At 42.5% G+C, this 21,804-nt stretch overlaps 1 protein-coding gene across 3 annotated transcripts in view; it reads left to right on the top strand.

Annotated features, from left to right (window-relative positions):
- Positions 1–7,537: 7,537 nt before the first annotated feature.
- STK26 (serine/threonine kinase 26) overlaps positions 7,538–21,804 on the top strand; it is a 33,011-nt gene continuing 18,744 nt past the window's right edge. For 2 of the 3 annotated variants that reach the window (XM_068411936.1, XM_068411937.1), the window contains exons 1-2: positions 7,538–7,851; positions 7,958–8,077. In XM_068411936.1, the coding sequence (XP_068268037.1) occupies positions 8,036–8,077 (42 nt within the window). In that variant the 5' untranslated portion in view covers positions 7,538–7,851; positions 7,958–8,035. Of the gene's footprint in view, positions 7,852–7,957; positions 8,078–10,510; positions 10,541–21,804 lie in introns of those variants that run through there. The other variant, XM_068411938.1, reaches the window with a different exon arrangement.

Below are 21,804 nucleotides of genomic sequence, written 5' to 3'. Positions count from 1 at the left end.
AAGTTCCCTTTTAACAACCAGCTGAACTTAGTAAATCTTTTATGCAAAGAGAAATTTCCTTTTGAAGCTCTCAGTGAAGGCCGTGTTTGTCACTTAGTGCTCTGGGAGGAATTTGGGTAAATTGGACTGGAAACAAAAATCTCTCTGTTCCCTCTCCCAGGAAGGTATTGGATTCCTGCATTTCGTGTGTATTTCTGCTATGAGAAGGAGCTCAGTAACAGCGGTATTATCAGGCTGTCCCTTCACATTGATTCCTGGCTTAACTACATCCAATTCACTCATTAAAAGGACTCATTGTCGTCATTACTAAGTTCCAGCTGGAGGCTCAGGTGGGCCTCCATGAGCCAAGCTGTGGTCTTCCCCCTGCTTAAGGCATCATTATTAATAGCAAAGGGTATACATGGCAAATACAGCACTCGGGTCCACTGGCTGTGACAGTAATACCATCCCAATGGTTAGAGCTCGTTGCCCCATTCGGACTTGGCTCAGCATTGTGTCGCAGTGCTGCCTCTGCAGGGATACAGAAATGAAAAGCCAGAAACAGGGGCGGAGGGGTTTGCATTTAATGTCCCAGTTTGGCCTTGCAGAAGCTGTAAGCACAAGCAAAGGCAATGGGTCTCTGTCTACCCTGACTGCTCCTCAGGGAATTGCATGTTAACTGAGAGCCACCAAACACACGTTTCTCCTTGCATGGGCTCCAGGGACAAGTGCTTTTCCAAAGCCACATCCCACTGCTTTCTTCCTTTTGCCACATTGGGGCAACTGGGAAGAAACCATCAGTGGGCTGGGGTGATCAGCACACTTCCCAGCTGCATGGGAGGAATCATGGTGCTGCTGTCTCTTCCTATCTGCCAGCATCGCTGTGGGGGCGGTGGATTTCTAAGCCGTATTCCTCCAAGGGAACTATGAAGTTATTTCTAACTTTGACCAAAGTTTTCTCTTCTGAGCGTCCCCGTCTGTGCTCCCCACCATGCTGTGACCGCTCCGCCAGCCTGTTTTCAGCAGGTATTGATAGCTGTGATGTGCCAGGAGCCCTTGGAGGGATGCCCGTGTATTTTGTGAGCCCTGTTGCTGTGATACTAAACGCAGAGCAGATGTTTATTTCAACAGAGATGGCTTTGATTCCTTTTCGACTTTTCTCTTGAGCTGCCATCGTGTGTGAATACTTCTTCCCGGGAGCCAAGCGCTTGTCAGGGCCCAACAGGCAGGCGTTGTCACTGCAGCCAGCACAGAGGGGAACGGGGCTGAGAGGCATGTGGCAGAGCAGCACAAAGCAAGCTGATGGCCCTGGCCTCTCAGGAGGGGTGGCTGAAGCTGTGTGGAGACTGACTGCAAATGAGAGTGCATGTGCATGCATGTGTCTATGCACATGCATGTGTGTGTGTGCACATATGTGTGTTTGTGTGGCTTTGTTTTGGTGCTGAAAGCCTGGCAAGGCTGGGGAAAAGCAGTCTCCTGCTCGCAGCTAGGGCTCCCAGCCCTTCATTTTTCTCTTTTCTTCCCTCTCAGTTGCTTTCATCAAATCATTGCTGCCTTGCTGCAGACCTGGACCAGCGTGGCTGGGGGATGAGCTGATGAGACCATCCTCTTCTTGAGAGCAAGAGAAGCCAGGCACCAAAAAAGACTGAAGATGTGGTAGAAAAGGTAAGGAGATCCCTTTCTTTAGGACAGTAATTCCAGGTGAGAACTACTGAGAAGAGATACCACTTCTTCCTGAATGTCTTTTTTTTCCCTCTTCCTTTCCCATTTCCTTTCATTTCCTCCCTAGTTTTCCTGTTGGAATCTTTAAAAAATTATTTATTTTTTCTCTCTCTCCTTTAACCCACCTTGTCTCTCTTTCTTCCCACCCTTTTCTTGTTGCTGGCAGAAATGGGTGCTAAAAGCACCCTGCCCAGGGCCCTGCCTGGGCTCATGCCCCTTTGGAGCCCGTGCTTTGTTAGTCTAGGAATTCCACCAGAACCAGCTTCTTGTTGCTGTTCCCTTATATAGAAATGTTTTTTAATTCTATAAATACTATATATATTTTACTAAAAAAAAATATTTAAAAAATGGTTGTACCAGCTATACAAGGACGCTGTGCTGATGTGGCCGGTGTTTCGTTTGCCCACTGGCAGGGCCTCTCACTCACTTCCTTCACCCCTTCCCCTGTTGTGGCCAAACTATTTTTGGTATTCCAAGAGCGCAAGCTTTGCTGAAATTTTGGTTTCCTGCTAAGGGGGAAATTAGAGCAGGGAAGAGTTATTTGAAAGAATAAAATACATTTGCAAGCAGGGAGGAGAATATATGAGAACATTAATTTGAGAAGAACAATGTTCTGTGATGTTAAACTACTGAATTGGATATAATTACCTATAAATACATATGTGTGTGTGTGTGTGCGTGTGGTTTATTTTACAGATGGAAGTGTAAGTAGAGTATACTTGTAATAAAGAGGTCATAAACACAACACTAACCCCATCTCACTTATGTTGCAATCTTGGAAGCACAGGACTGTCCTACAGAAGACTGGCTTCTTTAAGCCAAATACTGTATTCAAATAAAAAGTTCACAGGTACAAGGATCTTTTTTGTGACAAAGGTAGAAAGTTTGCCCTTGAATTTGTGAACAGTCCATTCAATTTATCATAATCCTTAGTAACGCAGTGACTCACTATTGACCGCACTGGTACAATACACATTCACTGTTAGCTTAGTACCTGCCTAAAGACAACTTACTGATTTTCTTTCCTCTTATGGAAAATTAAAGATTGTGAAGATTCAATGAAGAACTCCCTGGAAAGAAATGAAAATCTGCTACAGACTCATCTAGTACCATGGGTACCAAGTCTACTTGCCCTGTTAGCAACTAGCTTTACCTACCGTCGCAGGATGGTTCCTCCCATCTCAGCTCATTACGTGACCGGCCCAAGGTTAACCTTCCAGGCTGAAACTTCAACATGGGAACAGGCCAATCATGCCAGAACAAAGCCCATCTACCATATCTCTGGCTGGAGCCAGTGGCAGGGGCTTAAGGAAGTACATGAGAACGGAGTGAGCAGGGGCAATGCTTGCGCTCACCTGCAGGCATTTGCAGCTCACATACTTCCTCAACCAGAGGTGCTAGTTTTATAAATAGTATTTCCCAATGTTGTTTTTTTTCTTTCATTAAATTGTCCAGTCACTTTTGGCCTGTAGCAAGTTCACCAGCTTAACTACACCCTGTGTGAAGAGGTGCCTACTTTTGTTTGTTTTGAACTTGGCACCTGCTTGTTTGATTTAATGATCCTTAGTCTTTGCATTGAAGGAGATGGTGAACCAGCATCCCTCACCCACCTTTTCCATCCTAGGCATTTACCTCAGCCTGATTATTTTCCTTAAAAGTGCAGGAAGTGTCAATTAAAAAATATTTCAGCCATTTCTAAGAAGAAGATTGCAGGAAGATATATGATTTTGCCGTGCTAAGAGATATCATTTTGCCCCCTTGCTTTTGAAGGAGGACGTGGAATGTGGTAAAGCCATCATGATGTGCCATTGATGTCTCCTGAAAAACACGCACAGGTTGGCCATATTATGTGAAAATCTCCATTCATGAGCACTTCATTGACACTGACAGACTTTGGCAGCTGAATTCTCTAAATAATCCATTTGTGCTGAAAGAGCTCCTTGCACCCACTGTCCCTCAGAATGACTGAGCTGGCTCCTCTGGGGGAACCCAGAGCTGGAGAAGGCTTTTGCCAGCCAGTTCTCCTGGTGGCATGGGGCTGCTGTCACCATGCTGGGAACAAGGGGAACTTCTGCTTTATGTCCTGGCACTCAACTGCACGCACCCAGGCTGCAGGAGGCTGGAAACAGTGTGCCAGGTCGCAGAGGCAACAGGGAAGGTCAGATGCTGCAGGAGCTGGAGAATGAGGGGAGGGAAAGAGGATGGATACAGGGTGTGGAAAGTGGAATGTACTATGGAGTGGATGTACTATGATAGTGGTTCTAGTCCAACTGCAAGGCTTTATAATTTTAAATGATTAACTGGATACAGAAATATCAAAGTTGTAACATGGGACTGACAAGAGCTACATCTGTCTCCCATGTTAGAGAGTATTGGCAGTTTCCAGCAGCAGTGCTGGAAATTCTGCAGCTGCTGAATAAGTTGCCTCTGAGACAAAGTGATTTCCATGAATCAGAGACTGATTTATGTTGAAGAATGGAGAAATTATATCCCTGAAAAAAACATTTTCATTCTTCCTTTTACATCTCCGGTGTTCTCATTAATAAAACAAATATGCAGCCCTTTTTTTTTGATCCCAATCATCTTTTAACTTCCACAACATCTTTGGCAAGGTGTTTCAAATGTAAAAACCTGAAAGGCATTGTTTTTTACCAGTTCAGGATGCTGTATTCCACTTTTATGTGATGATCCATTAGCTCTGCTGCTTGTATTGAGAAAGGCGCAAGGAGGAGAATTGTGGAGTGGGCTCTAAACTCATCACACAGGATCATCCCCACAAGCCGGAGCCAGCACTGCACTGGCCAGCTGAACTTTGCAAAGGCACTAGAGGGTTTAACATACCCAGATCCACCCTGATACGTAGAAACTGGACATCACATTTGCTAGACATATGTGTGAGCCTGATGGGGTGTTTGCTAATGGAGGGTTTGCATCAGCTCTGCTAGAACCAGATCAGACACCCGCTCACTCCCTCACCCCAGCAAACGACTGTGAGGAGTCCCTGGAACCCACAGCTATACGATGCAGTATTTTTCTATTCAGCAGTGTAAGTAATTTTGTCTTATTCATTTATGTTTGGAAGTTTGAGAGAAATTTCTACCACTTTTTGTGGTAGGTCTAAAACACAGTGCAGGCACTCTCAAAGAGCCCAGTGTTTTTACTAGCTCCCTGCAGGCTTCTGATGTAAAAATAATTATATTTTCACACCAGAAACACAAAAATAGTAGTTAAACACATGAAACAGTAGAAGGTCTGACTTGGGTCACATCGCTACTGCAAGGCTGTCCTAAGTGAATTACAGACACATTTTAAGTCTTGGAAAACAGCAGGAACAAATATTTACAGGACAGGCTGGGAGGGGACAGGGAAGGTCTTTCATACGGCAATATCAGCAACTGACCATCGGACTTTCTTAATGCACACATTAGAACTCGCTAATTACAGAGAGTGGCAGACAACATTACAACCCTTTTCTTAGATGTTATGGTGCCAGCCTACCTCAGTCCACAGCCTGGCTCCATGATTCAGTCATTATGTGACCAGCTGATTACTTAAGATTCCCTGACAGATTTTCCTCCCTTGCTTCGCTCACCAGCTCACCATATCATCCCCGGGGCTTTCCGAGTAGGCATGGCACAGATGAGCATTGCCTTTTCACAGAACAGTTTGCTTTGTGTTTTTGTCACTGTAGTTCTCTCGGCCAATCTACCATGGGTGGCAGATAACTATAGATATAATTACTGGGGAGAATACCTTATCACGTGCATAGCAATTGTCCTGCTTGTACACTATTAAATAACTTTATTACACTCCCTTTCACATTATATTAAGCTTCATGTAAGTCAGAAATGCATAAAAGGCCAAAAGTCTCAGAATATGGCCCCAAAACAGGAAGTGTGGATTGGCAATTAGTACTCTCTGATACAAAGTAAACAGGTGCCTTCAAGAGATAATATGTGAGAGAGAGTATAAAATCCAGACAAGGCTGAGGTAACCTGTTAGCGGGTTTCTGGGGAGAAAAATCAAGGTAACGAATGGATAGAAAAATAAAAGCAGAGCCTCAGAGCCAGAAGAGGAACAAAGGGACGGTAATGCATTAGCAGCATGAAACAAAAATCCTCATATTTCATTTGTCAGGATTTTTTCAGGAGTCATGTTCTAAAGATCATTAAAAGGTAAGAGGAGAAGTGATTTAAGTACGTTTTAGCAGAATGAACAAGGCAGGATTCAGAAGTTCATGAGTGGATGTTCATTCATTTATTTACTGAACTACTGTACATAATTAAGAAAGTTTTTGTCAGTAGAAATCCTCCTTTCTTCCCAAAGGTTTATTAATCAAAAATATTTTTTAATTTAAGTATATAGTATAAACTTTCAGAAAATACTTACCTTAAATATTCCACCCATTAAAATGGTCTCCTTATAGGCTCCTGGGTAACTTGTCTAAGTATAACTATCACACAGAAGCCTTTTAAAGCTGTGTTATTTTTTCAAAAGGTGCAGAAGAAAGTAAATATTTTAATAGCAGTAAAGGCTTAACAAACTGGCAAGTCAGAAAAAAAAATATTCCCGCATGAGCCACGAGTCTGTCCTTAACTAACACCACTGTGAGTTTGTTTTTTGGTTCAAACCAGAGTGAGTTAAGGATGGAAAGACTGCCTAACTTTGAAATTCTTGGCTTTACCCTGTTTAAACACAACCTTACCTTAAACAGAGGTGTTTTGTGTTTCTTGCCACAGTGCAATATTTCTCTGAGTCGTAAGGGAGGGAGACCGCCTTCCATCACATCCTTTCCGAAGGGACCCACCCTCTGAACGGAGTAGCTCTGATATGGCCAACAATCCAACATCTCCAGCTTATCTTACATTTTCTTGGCTTTTAAACCCATAAACATGTGAATTTAAGGGAAGTCCTTGCATACCCACCAAGGATATTTGTGCCAGGCCCATGTGATTTCTACATTCTTGCTCAGAAGGGTGAGGGGAAGACCAGTGTCATGAAAGATGTCATTTTTAACTGTGCTTGAGTAACTGGCAAAACTTTCATGTATAGGAATGTGAATCACACACACGAATAGGTGACTCATGTATGAATAGGAAAAATGTCACCCGAAAACACTGTTATTTTCTCTTCCCTGGGCCCCAGCAGAATGTGGGGGGCAGTCCACCCCACCCGGGAAGAAGAAGGCAGTGTGGGACAGAAGTGTGTGCTGGGAGGGTCCCGCGGCAGCTGGGGCAGGGCTGGTGAAGAGCCGGCCTGGGTGAGAAATCCTCCTGGGGAGGCAAGAAAACCAACCACCCCAAACTGGGACCTGAACCCCCACAGCTGCATCGGACTTGCCCACACCACCTTCGCCCAGGCTGGCTGCCAGGAACGCCCGAGAGGAGAAGACACCACCTCTTTGTGTCGCAAAGGCAAATAAACCCCATAAAATATCCACTCAGTTCCTTGCACCTACGTGTCTCTGAGGCGCAAGGAGCCAGGGGTACAGGCGTGGTGGTGACAGGGTGCTTGGGGGTACAAGGGCTGGGGCCGTGTGTCCGGGGGTACAGGCACCGTGACAGTGTGGGAGGACAGGACCCTGTGACAGTGTGACAGTGCCTGAGGGGTACAGGGCAGTGCGACAGTGCCCGACGGGCCCAGGGCGCCGCGCAACGTCGCGGGTGGCCCCGTCCCTGTGAGCCGGGCCCGGGACGGCGCTGAGGGGTCACCGGCGCTGAGCGGGCTGCCGCCACCGCCCCTCCCTCCGTCCCCCGCTCCCCGCCCGCCCGGCGCTGGCGGCCCGAGGCGGCCGAGGAGGCGGGGGCAGCTGACGCCGGGGCCTGTGCGGCGGCTCCGCCCCGCGAGGCCGAAGCTGAGACGGAAGCAGCCGCCGCCGCCGCACAGCAGCCACCGCCTCCCGCCGGAGCCCGACATGGCGCTCTGAGCCCAGCCCTGGCCGTGCCGAGAGCCGTCACCCCGCGCGCCTCTCCGGAGGAGCCCCGAGCAGCCGCCCCCCGCGCCAGGACCGGGGAAGGGGGGGCATGGGCAGGGCGAGCGGCGCCAGCCGGCAGGGCCGCTGCTAGGAGCCCGGCGGGCATGGGAGAGCGGCGCTAGGGACCCCCTTCCCGCCCGCGTCGCGCAGCTCGGCCCCAGCCCCGCGGCCGCGAGGTGAGCCGGCGGCGGGCGGGGGCTGCCGGGCAGGGCGGGCCGCGGGGAGGGAAGGAGGGAGCGCGGCCCGCGCTAAAGCCGCCTCCCCGCCGCTTTGTCCTTCCAGGCCGCGCCGCCGTCGCCCAGGAGCAAGGGAGGCCGAGAGAGGGGAGCAGCGGGCGGCGCCCGGCCGCCGCAGCCCGCCATGGCCCACTCGCCCGTGGCGGTGCAAGTGCCCGGCATGCAGGTGAGTTCCGCGCTGCGCCGGCCCCAAAATGGAGGCGACGGGCCCGGGCTCGGCCCCGGAAGCGGCGCTTGCGGCCCCACCGGGCGGAGGCCGCCGCCGGGGCGACGGGTCCGGGGGACCGCGGGTGGGTGAAGCGGGGCGGGCGGCGGGACCTGGCCGCGGAGGGGCCGCGGAAAGGCCTTGTCCGGCTTCGGGAGGAGCGCGGGCCGGAGCCCTCGCCGAGCGAGGGAGGGGGGTGCTCTGAGGTAACGGGAGGCCCTGGAGGGGCCCCGCTCCCTCAGCGTGCCCTGGGGGTGCCGCGTACCTGCAGCCAGCCCTTCGGAGGCGAGGGGTTTCCCCTCCCTCCTTTGTTCAGGGTTGGCCGCGCTGCATCCAGGAGCACGTAAGAGCTTCTAAAACTGATTAAAGGCGAAATGAAGTTAATGGCAGGGTGTGTGGGTGTGCTGTAAATGACATATCAGGCTCGCTTGGCAAAGCGTTACCTCCTGCAGGACTTCCCCACCGACATGCGCTTGGCGCTGGGCCTGTAGTGCAGCTTCTCCGAGGACCTTGCGCTTAACGGGAAGGTGGTAAACGTGAGGGCCGGTGGGGATACAGCACGGCGGCCAGCTTGCTGTGGGGAGCCGTCATCTGTCAGAAACTTACACCTCTCTGCGGCTGGCAATGAGACCTGGTGTCCTTTCTTTGTGTTTGTGGTATCTGCTTAAAAAACAAACAAGCCCGTATGGTACTGATGTTCATAGGAAAGGTGGAATGCCTCTGACTTCATTCTTACTCCACTGGACAATCCAGTACAAGTTTGGTTGGAGACCTTTATCAAACGGAAAGGAGCGGAGGACCAAACTCATTTCAGTGTTGGTTTTTGCTTGTCAGACACTGGCAGCCCAGTCAGTGTCTTGAATTTTCTCTTAGCTTTTGGAATAGTCATGCCTGTATGATATTGGAGGTTTTTTCAGTTCAAATAACATAGAAGCCTTTATGATACATCTCTATGTATGCGAGACATGTACGGTGAAGAGTTCAGGAGGTTTCAGAACAGAAAGCTAAAATTTCTCTTGGTCAGGTTTCTTCATCACTTTTAGAAAACGTAGAATTGATGTATAAACAGTATTTATATAAATTTAGTCCAGTTACAACACCGAGGTTTGCTTTACCTTTCTGATTTATAATAATTTGCAGGTTTTCTGAAATCACTTAAATTTTGGTCATCCACTGACTTTCTGTTGATATAAGAGGACATAAACCACATTTTCTCAGCCTCCTTCTTCCATTAATATGTCAGGGTTACTGTTGTATTGATACATCCTAAAGAAATTTTGTGATAAAAGGTTTAGAGGCTTTTGCCTGGGCTTTATTTATATCCTCTGTTTTTTTTAGTGTTTGTATTTGGGAGACTTCTATTTCAAAGTCCAAGTTTGTCAATTTCTTATTTTTATATTTGCTTAATGTATTGCTGTCCTATTTTTCCATAGCTGCCCTGTCATCACAAAAGGACCTTGAAATTATTTGAGGTCTTGTTTTCCATCATTACACCAATAAACTTTATGTAATAGCATACTTAGTTCCACTAGTATTGTTAGTTTAACCCAGACTCCTTAACGTATATCTGTATGTTTAAAGCATTTTTTAAACTGTTAGATATGTACAGCTGCATAGAATTAAAATTATTTTTCTGTTGGTGACTTTTTTTTTTATGAAGGCTATTATACAAGTCCTCAAAGTCGTAGAATACAAAGAAATAGAAATTGGTGTAAAATTATTCTGCTCACTCTTCTTTTAGAAGAGTCATAATATAGTTGTTTTTAATTTAAAAAAAACCCAAACTGGTCTAGAAGAGTGTGATAGTCTGAGGTATAAGGGTTGCTTATTTTGGTTTCTTTTAACCTCATCTGAGCTATTCAGTCAGGATCATCCAAGTGGTGATAAAAGCATCCCCGCTTCTGCTCAGTGTTGAAGTAAATTCATGGTGATCGATTGAGGAAGAAATAACAGTTCTGTGATGGAAGAAGATCTAATAGTTACATTAAAACTATCACTGTGGGAACGTGCCTGTAATGTCAACCCCCTTGCTTTGTTGTCTGTATTGAGGGAAGCATTTTATTGAATATAACAATTGAAACCTGAATTTGCCAGAGAATGTGTTAACAGGTTTGAAGTTTTCAGTTTTATTGTAATCTTATACTTTCCCTCTTATTTCATTATACAAAAAAATTTATCAACAAAAATCCAGAAATAATGTATTATATAATTCCCATACTCTGAAAAGAAGGCTTTGACAGTGTATCACCAAAGCATAACAGAAGCTTTTTTTGTCTCTTTTAAGATCTTTCATCTTATGAAGAGTCAGGTTCACTTTAAAAAAAATCCAAACATGGAAAATTACAGAAAGTCACATAGAGTTATTTTGGTGAACTCGAAGTCTGACTTGCAGTCAGTACCCTGGCAACAATGGAAGACCCAGAGGTAGTATTATCTGTTACTCTTATGAGTAGTTACAGAACCATTTGTTTATGTAGTGGTTGCGTTCTGTTTAACCTGTCTTGTGTCCCTGACAAAACCGATTTTTATACCTAACAATTCTTGCCTGTGCAGACAACTTCCTAAACACATTCATTTTCCTCACTTCTTTGGAAAGGCTCCACCTGATCCAATTGTATGATGTTAACTTACTCAGCTGCCAAACTTCTAAGCCCATTCAATAAAATCAAAGTACTCAGTGAATGTATAAAATGAGTGCTCTGAAATTGACCATGATACACCAAATTATGGCGCTTTATACAGAATCCAAGACTAGAAGGAAAAATAGAAGGTTGATAGAGCTATGTGAGCACAGTTAAGGTGTCCTGGTTACATGAAGCACAGTTTGCAATGAGTTTGAATGTCAGGTTGGAGGCTTTTTTTTCAGTAATGTAACTGTAAATTTGTTCTTTTTTCTAATAGGATAGAAATATTCAAACTAGTTCTTAGTCTGGAATGCTTTGAGGTCTCGCAGTGAGAAACTTGTCCACTGGCACTATCTTCAAGGAATCCAGCTGAACTCATAGGGAGCATTTCTGGATATGGCTTGCAGGAGAGATGTTAGAGCCTCCTTGTGTCTTTTACCAATCCAGGGCCTGTACTGAAAACAGAGCTGGAGTGAAGGTGACGGACCCCTTATTAGTAGTCCTACTTTTCTTTTGCCCAGCAGGCAGGATGCATAGTTCAGAGGGTTATGTTTGTCTCAAGTGATCAGAAAGTCATTACTATGTCAGTCATTTCAGACTGATGCATTTCTGATGAACTTATGTTATTGGCAGTATCTCATACAGTACTCTAAAACTTCTTTACAAATAAAAGAGGCTGGAAACTGTTAACTTACAAGCGAGTAACAATTAACCTTTCTAAGGTGGACAGTGAGGAAATTTTTCTGTCAGCATCCTAAATTTCCAAACTAGTCTGTAAACTTCAGCAATGGAACATCACTCATGTAATAAATGCCTTTTTTTAGCTGTTAGTTTTTTCCCTTTTCCTATTCTGATTTGTTGTGTAAAATCTTAAGTCTGTGAAATATTCATTTGTTAACTAATGGAAATATTGATTCCTCTCATTTGCATTTCTCTTTGTCAGTATACGTGTCTTTGGAACCCGATTTGGAGCTTTGTTTCTCTATATATCTGCTATCCTACTCATCTAAACACTTTTTGTTTCCTTTCTCATGGCTTTGATATCTCCTAATCCTGTATGGCAGCAGTCTTGAGTGCAGCCAGAAAGGTTGTTTAGACCTGATCTCCATCTGTTTTTATTGGCATTCAGGCTATCTTGCAATAAAGAACCTAACTTCCTCTAAAAGCAGAGCAGCCAGAAGCATGTGACCTGTCAGCCGGTGTACTCTGATTCACAACTGAAGGACTGCTTGATTAAATACAAACTTGGATGTAAAGGTGAGCTTTGCTCTCTGTGCTGCCAGTTAACAGACTGGCTGGAGGGTGCAGCTCACTGAACAACCTGAGCCTGGCAGCTGGAGAGTCTCTCCCTGCAGGATGCTCAGAGGCAGATCAGTTAGTCTCTAGTTATTGGATGGGTATAGAGAGATTGAAGGAAAGGTAGCATTTAATTTTGGAAGTGGTTTTTTTCATAGACTAATAAAAAAAACACATTTTCTCTTAACTTAGTGCACCTGTAGAAATGGGCTCTTTGTGTGGTGCCTAAAGCTAGTCTGGAAGTGTGTCAGATCTCTGGTAAACCTTATGCATTGTAGCTGCAATAATATGATTTCTGTTAAGAGCAAGCAGTCTCTTACTGTCAAACTCTTTAAACGTTTAGAGGGTGGACATTAGAGGAACTTAAACCTTTGAAGAAAGATCCATTCAAGGATATGTTAATTTATTCCTCTCCTAGGAAATGAGCTGTATCCAGATGCTTCTACTGTGAGTTTGAAAAAGCTTTAAACTTTTGTAATTTAGAGACATGACTTAAAGGAAACTGGAAAGTCTAACGCTTGCAGGACACCAGGAGGCTTCCACAGTGCCTAGAAAACAGGGATTTCTTACGATTAAACTAGGATGGACTCTAATGTTTTGATGATTAATACCTTGTCCAATTTCAGTTCCTTGATTTGTACTTTGAGTTACAGTGCAGGCAGACTGCAGAAGATAGTGTTTTAAGACCTGTGGAGAACATGCCTCTTTGTACTTGAAGCAGAAATGCATTCAAATATTTGTGGAATTCAACACTGCAGTTGTTCCTTCCCTGGTCATGCTTGATGTACCAGCTGTATCATACCTAATAGTAGTCTGCTAAGTCAGCTCAGGCTTTATTAGCTGAACTTGGTCCTTCCGTCTTGTGCATTGTAATAAGTTATTCTGATGACAAAAGTAGGGCTCAGTCATCCTTGTACTGTCTTACTGTTACCAAAGGAGGAGAATCGAGCAAGCTCTGGAAGTGATACATGGGAGCTGTGTAGGTATAATCAGCTGGAATTCAGCAGATGTTTTTATCAGGCTTAGAAGAAAAAATCCACAGCAGTCTTTTACTAGTATTTTTTGTGCAGATGTCACATTTTTATGCAGGCATTAAGTGCACTGACCTGGAATTCAGAGGCAAATCTGCTGAAGCTGCAGAGAGCACATAAAACAAACTCAACTCTTCTCACCTTAATCTCTCTGCTGTTCTGTACCATCACATACTCTCAGTTTTGGGCAGAGGATAATTTCCCCCAAAAGGTAAAAACATCGCATCTGAAACGAGACTTTTAACTTTTAAAAATAAGTAATTGTTACTTTATTCTGTAGTGTTTTTTTCTGTTGAATGTAACATTGAAAAGATTCACACTGTCTGCTTTTGAACTCCAGTGTCTTATTGTTATGCTTGACAAATCCTGATGAAAGTTTGCTTTTTCTTTTCTCCTTTTCATCAAGAAAGAGAATATATAGCAAGTAGTAGCTCAGTAATATATTGCAATTTGTTGTTAAAAAAATGAAACAAAATTCTTTAGGTGCTTATTTTGAGGTGAGGATTGTTTCTTTATATATGGTAACTTTGTGGCACACTGTGAAGAGTATGTATGACTGAGTATGTCTCTGCAGCAGTATCTGTTCTATGAGACCTATGAAACATCTTAATAAAGATAGGCAAGCATATTATCCTCAGTTTTCATTGTTCTCAGTCGTCTCCAGAAGTGAAAGGATGAATTTTAAACTTGTTAGTAAAAGTACCACTTGTTTGCTCTTTGGTGATTACTTTATGATTTGAGAGAGTCACGAACTCTGAAAAGTGATAAGAGACTATTGTTTTGTCTTTCATTTATTCTTAGGGACTGAGTTTAATAATTGACAGACACTTTGAAGAGTTCAGGAATGGGTTTTGGGGGGATGGGGTTGGGGATGAACAGTACAAAGTTGGTTTTGAAGTTTTTCTGTAACAAATAATTTTCTGGCATGCTGTAATTAGTGGCTACATGTATGTTATCTTTGCAGAAATAAAAAGTTAGTGAGGTGTCTATCATGTTAGGAGCCACTGTTCCAAATCCTGTTATTTTGATCTAACTTATAATACTTGAAAATCAAATTCCTTCCTAATACTGTGTCACCAGTTTTTAGTCTATTTAAAGAACTGTCATTTGTTCTTTAAATTTAAACTTCTAGCAGTTCTTCTAGAACAAGTCTGTTCTGCTGATTAGATGAGGATCACTGAGCACACTCCTTAGCTCTGAAGGAGAGACTTCAGTCTCATGGGAAGGGTGCCCATCTAGTGATATTCACTGGAATCCATTCTGCCAGAGGTATTGCTGGCCAAATAAATCCCGCAAAAAGAACTCAATCAGAGAAACTATTAATAAAAGGACTGATAAGGTGTCAGTAGCTCACCGGTCTCATTGTTCCTCGTATCTTGTGCATGTGGTTTTGCAGAGATAGGCTATATTGGTCAGGTCCATAGCTTGGGAAAGAGCATGGCTTCAGCTTAGATCTTTCTTTATGAGCAAGCTTTGAACAACTGTGTAGTTGACTCTTGGAAGTGTGAAGCCAAGTTTGTCTTGCCAAAATCTGTATTTGAGTGGTCTTGACTGAGGCAGCGTATCTGGAAAAGCTTTGTGATGTGATCTGTCCTGGATCTGCATGAATTCTATATCTGGAAAAGCTTTGTGATGTGATCTGTCCTGGATCTGCATGAATTCTATATGCATTGATGAAGGAAAGAGAAATGTTAGTTATCTATAGATTTCATGCTTGAGCTGTGTGTGGAAGGGGGAGACTAAGAGCCCAGTGTGGCTTCACTGTTTTCATGAACCAGAAATCAAGAACCATCTGTTCAGTCTTGAAGAATGTGGGTTTTTTTCTGTTTCTCCCCCTGCTCCCCAATCTTTTGCAGGCTTTTCTTTCAGCTGGGTACTGTTATATGTTTTGAATATTTGAACAATGTTGACTGGGGGGGATCAGAGGGTGTCTATGCTTTGCTGGGTGTCAAGTTGTATCTCAATGCGGGCTTCTGTGTTGGGAGCTGAATGCAGAATAATAAAAACACTGTACAGCTTGAAATGACCGTGAGTGTTGTAAAATGCCTAAATGTAAAACACGGAATGAAAAAGATTGGATTTCTACTGATGTAAATCAATTAAGAGCATATAGAGAATTATGAGCGGAGCAAGATGAGCTTGCTGTTGATCTCTCACCTAGGAAGGTGTCATCTGGCAGCTGGTCATAGCAAGAACGTTATTACATTCCTGCACAGCTTTATTCCAGCCTAGTTGGCAAGAAGAATCTGAATTTTTTTTCAGGGTGTTTCTCTTCTTCCCCTCCCCCTTCCCCTCACCTTTTATGTAATGAGATGCTTTGCCATGCTGTGAATGAGCTGCAAATTAATTGAAAAAGGAGTTTCCTGAAACGGGCAGGTTGGTTCTGGCAGAGTACATTTCTTGCTTCCTTTGTAGCTCATTTTGGAGTTGTATTTCTGGTTTTTCATTGTGTGCTGCTTCTAGCTTCAGGTCCAGTATGATTGATATGATCAAGGGCCAGTATTCAAGAAGAGAGTACAGCTTTCAAGCTGGTGGTCGTCTAGCCTTGGGGAGAGGACAGAAACCGAGGATTCTAGTAGACTAGTGTGTTTGCCTTCCTTTCTCAAAATGATCCCTACCCAAGCTGAAGGAATGGTGTGATATCCTCTAACGTGGGTTCCCATTTGGGGTTCATTGCAGGCAGTGATTATGCCTGGAGAGGTATCTGTGGTAAGTAAACTGGTGGGCTGCTCCACCCACGTTGTGTTTTGGAGCCATCGTTTTTCAACCAGTGTTTTTCTTCCTTGCTTTAGTTTTATTTAGCCTGAAAATAAGTAATGACTACTTCAGTAGAGAGATTTAACAAAGATACTTACGTGTGTGTTAAACTTGAGGTCTTGTTGATGCTTTATAGTTTACTGACAAGTTAAAAAGCTGAATTTTGTTGTTTTTTTTTTTGTTCTACCTGGATTTTAGTGCAAGTTTAATCTTATTTACAGGAGGAAAACCTGTGTATCGTGTTCCAACTTGCACAGAAAAAACTGCTAAAATGGCTTCTCAGAGCAGTGAGGAGGCCTATAAGGTTTATGTAGCAGTTGCTATTTAGCTGTAGATACTGAATGTGTTAGGAAAATGGTCCAAATGCTGTAATGATAGAGTTTATTGCTGCCAGAGTTTTGATGTAGTTGTTCCTTTAAATGGGTGTGGCAAAAATAAAAAAAGTTTGTGTACTGATAAGCAGGCTGCTTGCTGAAAGGAAAGGCATACTGCTGAAAGTAGGCTGCAGCCCATAAATGGTTATTTTTCCATATTTCTGTTGGATGTGGCTTTTGTAATCTCTCTGCAGATTAGGTTTTTCAAAGCAGTTTATGAAATGGAGAGATTACAAATGTTCTTCAGCATGAGAAATTGCAGTAATCCTCTGTCTTGTGGCTTCCAATCCAGGTGTACAGGCAGTTAGTTCATTGAGGTGGGTTAATTACCCATTGAGCAAACACTTGTCCTGCACTGTTCAACAGAGGAGATTATATTTGTTCTGAAAGATCAGCTTGTTGAACTCTGTTCAAACTCTGTTCTGCATTTATTACTTTGGGATACCAGAACCTGTTGATTTCCTGAACTGACTTCTGTGTCTGTCTGAAGATGTCCATCCTTCCTGGCTATAGAGCATTCAGTCTCTTATGTCTTTTTCAAACCACAGTAAAGACCTAGCCACATAGTTTGTGCCCCCCTCCCTCCTTAGTTCCTCTGACTCTTTTGGTAGGCCATGCTCCTCAGAGATGTGAGCAGACTGAAGGATATGCAGCTGTATGCAGTGGTTTGAGGATTTTTTTTTTTAGAGATACTAGACGGTTAAAAGGTATTGATAAATAGAATGGAAGCTAAATGGGACTCCATTTGAAATGTACGGATATTCAGTTACAGAGCACTGGCATGAGAACTTTCTCTTTGTGTTTCCTCAATGCAGAAAACTCTTCATAAATAATTGGTGTAAATTTTTTTAATTGCCTGTGTCAAAGAGCTGATCTTTGTGAGATGTGTTGGTATTCTTGCTTTTTGCTTATTTTTGCTGTTTCCTAAGCTGCTTCATGTTATGTTACCAAAGTGAAAGAATAGCTAAGAATAGAGGAAGTGAGTTCAGTGGTTTCCATTTTCAGCACAGCATACAATTGACAGCTTGCATCTGCCACAGGTCAGAGATGGTTTGAAGATGAAGGTGATTCTTTCCTTAAAAATGTGAGAATGGGTGGGATTGAATGCTGATTTTAAACTTCTGATAGTCATATGATTTTTCAAGCAGCTCGCCTCATGGCTGACTTGATGAAAACAACGCCACATGGGTTTTTTGCTAGCTAATTTTTGCTTTTGTTTTATGTTGAAGTTCTCCAGGTTTTCACTAAAAATGGCAATGAGTCTTGGACTTGTCAGATAAGGGAGATGTTTCATAAAGGGTGTAACAGAGGTCAGGTTCCAATTAAGGATGGCAAAGCTCAGATCTAGTTTTTGCTACCTACCATGTAGAAAAGCTTGATAATGTAAAAGTTTGATACTTTACAAAATCAAATTGTTTTGTTGTTAAAATAATTTTCTTCTTCAGTATGTATCATACAGTTCCAGTAGATATAATGAAGTATCTACTATCCTGATGGTTGGGTCTTGAACAGGACTGCAGGGTAGCATCAGAGCTTAGTTACATGCAAAAGTCTGAGAAGCAAGAGTGTGTGTACAAGATGGAGAAAAAAGATTTGTACAGGTTCCACCCTTGTTTTGAATGTCTGCAGGTTCATTTTTTTCTGATTCTTTATAAATAATAATAGATCTGCACCTGTGCCTTCATTAACCTCAAGCTATTTAAATTTTTATATATATACACACATGCCTATGGCACTGTTTGTGTGAGTAACTTTAATTGCAATAGGATTTAAAAATAAAATTGGTGGGACAAGGTGGGGAGGAGCTTCAGGAATTAAAATCTGTCACTACCTATGGTGTCTTTGTTGTAAAGAAGTAAAACATTCCTTATGTGGATAAAATATGGAAATATATATAATGTATGTGAATATATGTTGTTATATACTAGAACATGCATGGTGTATAATTAATGTGCATATATAAAATATCTGAAATGACATGCAGATAGTGTATGGAAAGAAATTTAACTAAGAAGAATGTATCTGTTGATTAAGACATTGCTCTAAGAAGTCCTGTAGCCTATCAGGTTTACCAGTCTTACTCCCTCTTCATTTCAATTTTTTGGGGGTCTGTACAGAAGAAAAACTTAGAGGTACTTTATTATCTGAGATGGGATAAATGTCTATGAATGGACTGATTCCTTATGATTTTGATGTGTTCAACCCAGATGCAGTATTGTGTAAGAGTCAGATAAATGCTGAGAATAGATGAAATGTCTTCACTTTTAATCTGTTTTTCTTTTATTGACTTTCAGGTGTCTTTTTTTACTCATTGTATTTCAGGTATTCATTCTTAAGACAATAAAAGGTATCTTGGAGTTTTACAGATAGTAAACTAGGCCTCATAATTGCTATTTAATTTTATTGTTAGCCGTAATTCAGACAATGCAGACAGCGGGGCACTGCATGCTGGCTTCAGCAACAAAGTTGGCATACACTCCTGATCTGGCATTTTAATGCTAATGTAACTATAAGGCTGCACAACAAATTAATTACTGGGGTGTGTTTTTGGTGATGGGTTGTTTTTGGTTTGGTTTGGTTTGAAATGTTTTGCCGTAACATAACCTTCTTCTTTTCCTTAACCCTTATGTAAGACAGCTGTTTTCCTTATGGTTTACTTTTGACTTCTCCCTGGCTACGAAGATCAGGTTTTTATTTTAGTGAGCATACTGAAAAATATACAAGTAGACACTCTGGTCTTCTCTTACTAACCTTTTATAAAATCTTTCGAGCTAATTATTGCATCTTTATGTAATGCATATTTGAGTAATGTCTCCCAGTGTAGGTGAGTTATTCTGTAGTGCTGCTACAATTTTAAGGGAACTTCTGTTCCACATAAAGCCTGGGAGACGCTTGAAAATCCAGATAGTGTAACAGCATTTCTGGGTCAGGTTTTAGAAATACTATTAAGACAACAGGATATATGTTCTCACATTGACAGACTGCTTAGAAGAAATCTCACAAGATTATGTTAAATTACTTGCTTTGGGAGACCTAGAGGATCCTGGTTTTGATTTTGTTAGGTACAAGGCATTAGTTCAGTCTCTGTCCAAGATTCATTGAAGCTTTGGTTTTTCATCCAGTTGTACTCAGTACCCTTTAATGGAATTAATTAATGAACCCTCTTTCTGTAAAAGAGCTGTCCTGCGCTGACAGATGCTGAAGGAGTTTAACATAGATATTGTTTCTTCTAATTTGGCATATGTCATTAGATACCTATATAACCTTGGAAGTCAGATATTTAGTCTACTTTAACTTTGTTTCAAAAGAAGAACACAGAATTTGGAGAACAGGTTTGTGAAAGGGTCAGAGGTGGGAAGGTGAGTCAGCCAGTCAGTCTTGTAGCCAGGACGTTGCTGTGTAGCTGTGTCTGTCAGAATAAAAAGAAAATGCTTATACAAGCCGTATTGGCAGAATACTTGATGCAAACACTGCAGGTATACTGGCAAAAGTTACGCTGTAGTGGTTTTTATTTGAGGCTTCTGAGCAGGCGGTTGGATTAGATGATCTCCTGAGGTTGCTTCCAAGCCAGATTATGCTGTGATCATGTGACTCTGTATGTGTACATACATACGTGTGTAAACACATACAGTAATGGCACACGTCTGGGTAAGAGAGGAGGAGAGATTTTACTGAACACTAGCGCAGGCTGTAGAGTTGTGCTGCACTGGTGAAATGGTGGACTAAGCTATGCAGAGGGCTTGTATTGTCATGCTGGTACTGTTACTCATGCTGACGAGATTGAAGTTGGCATGTGAATGTGCCTGTGCTTGTCATACTTGTTGCTGCTTTTGTCTGTGGAAACGGGCTTAGGGAGGGGAAGAGCAATAGATTCTCTGCCTGATTTGTCCACTTATAGGTGTTATCTTCGGAGAGGTGGTGATGGAGTCCGTACACTGTCTGTTGTATTGTTACCATCTGCTGCCCAACAGACACGACTCCCCATAGAAACCAGTATTTATTTTTTTAAAAAACCCGAACAATTATTCCTGCAGGCAACTTTCAAAACTTCTAAACCTTTTTCCCGTTCAATGAAAGATCTATGAAAGAACAGGGAATAACATTTGACTGTTTTGCTCAGGAGTGTTAATAGTGTTAGAACTCTTAATTTTTACCATGTTAGAAGCTTAGCTGGCAGCTGTGCTGCAAAAATTTATTGGTATATTTTGGGGGTTTGTATACAGACATACACACTTTTATTTATATAATATATATCTCCATTCTTTTCTGTACCAGGAGAAGGAGGGTAGGCATTACTGCATTATATAAATTTACCTTTGTTTAAAAAGTACTCTTTTTAAAGTTTTGGTGTTTCTTTTTTTAATTACTTGTAGAAAAACATTCCTGTAGAACAATAGTCTGAAAGATAAGGAAATTAAGAAAGGTAAAAGCAAATCTGTTTCAAAATGCAGTATTTGTTCTAAGGCCATCATTTAAGTTATGTAGTGTTCTAAGTTTGAAGCCTTTCCAAAGGACATGATCTCAATATTAGCCATAGTTGGTCAGAAATATTTGCCCTTATCCTAGAATGTCCTACAGTTCCTTGTCAGCCTTTGTGGATAACAGAAGCTGTAAAGCTGACTTTGCTTGTGTGAGAGGATTTTCTCAGAACAGAAAGATGCGACTTTTTCTTCTGGTAGTTCCGCACAGTTTGCTCCCCTCTGATGCCCCTCTGTTCCACCTCTCCCTTCCAGGGATGTACGTGGAGTTATTCGGTGTCGGGAAGTCTAGCCATGCCCCATCTCTCCCTATGCTCCAGTACTCCCACGTAATGGCGTTAGTAGTTGTTGGAAGTTAAAATAACCTCTAAAGCTCTGATTCATCTGAAGTACCTTGGGGGAGAGAGTTTGGAGGCCTGGCTTGTTTTGTTGGTGATGGTTAAGTGGGTTTTATAGGATCGAGTGGTATGAATTTCCACTGAGGAGCCCAGAGGAATTTTCTCCTTAAGGTTTCTCCCCAAGCAAAACGCAAGTGTTGTCTTTTGAGTTCATCAAACATTTGTGAAGAGCTGGATTAGCTGACTATATCTGTGATTAAATTGCTTTTCTTTGTCTGGAAGTGTTTAACAGGTTTTATCTCAAATCAACAAGAGCGATCAGTTAGCGTGAATGATTTCCGGAATCCCAGGCTCCAAGCGTGTCTCAAAATGAAGCTAGTTTTTCTGGAGACTATATTTCTATATTTTAGAGTTAATGGAAAGTTTCACCAATCCTCTCTCTTAACTCTGTTTCTTGTGGGGTGTGCGTGTCTCTGTGTATTGCAAATGGAGAACTATCAGTTAATTATTGCTTATTGCAACTAAAGTTGTAGTTCAGGAACACATTAGGTTGCTAGCTAAATGACAGTTCTGCAGCTTTTCTGCAGCATGGCAAAGGCTGGGTGGCAGTTGCTGCTGCTTTTGCCACATGTGTCCCTACAATATTTTTTTGAAACACATCTGAAAATAGTTTTTAAATTAAGATTTTTTTTTAAATTATTTTTCTTTTTTTAGTGTTAACAATTAAAAGATAGCAGGAGCTGATGCAGTAGCGTATGGCAATATAGCTATCTTTGGGCAGTTTGAAGAT

This window comes from Nyctibius grandis, chromosome 13 (genome assembly GCF_013368605.1).
Source record: "Nyctibius grandis isolate bNycGra1 chromosome 13, bNycGra1.pri, whole genome shotgun sequence".
Classification (NCBI taxonomy): domain Eukaryota; kingdom Metazoa; phylum Chordata; class Aves; order Nyctibiiformes; family Nyctibiidae; genus Nyctibius; species Nyctibius grandis.
Note: the sequence above shows the minus strand (reverse complement) of the source record. Positions and strands in the feature narration are given on the sequence as shown.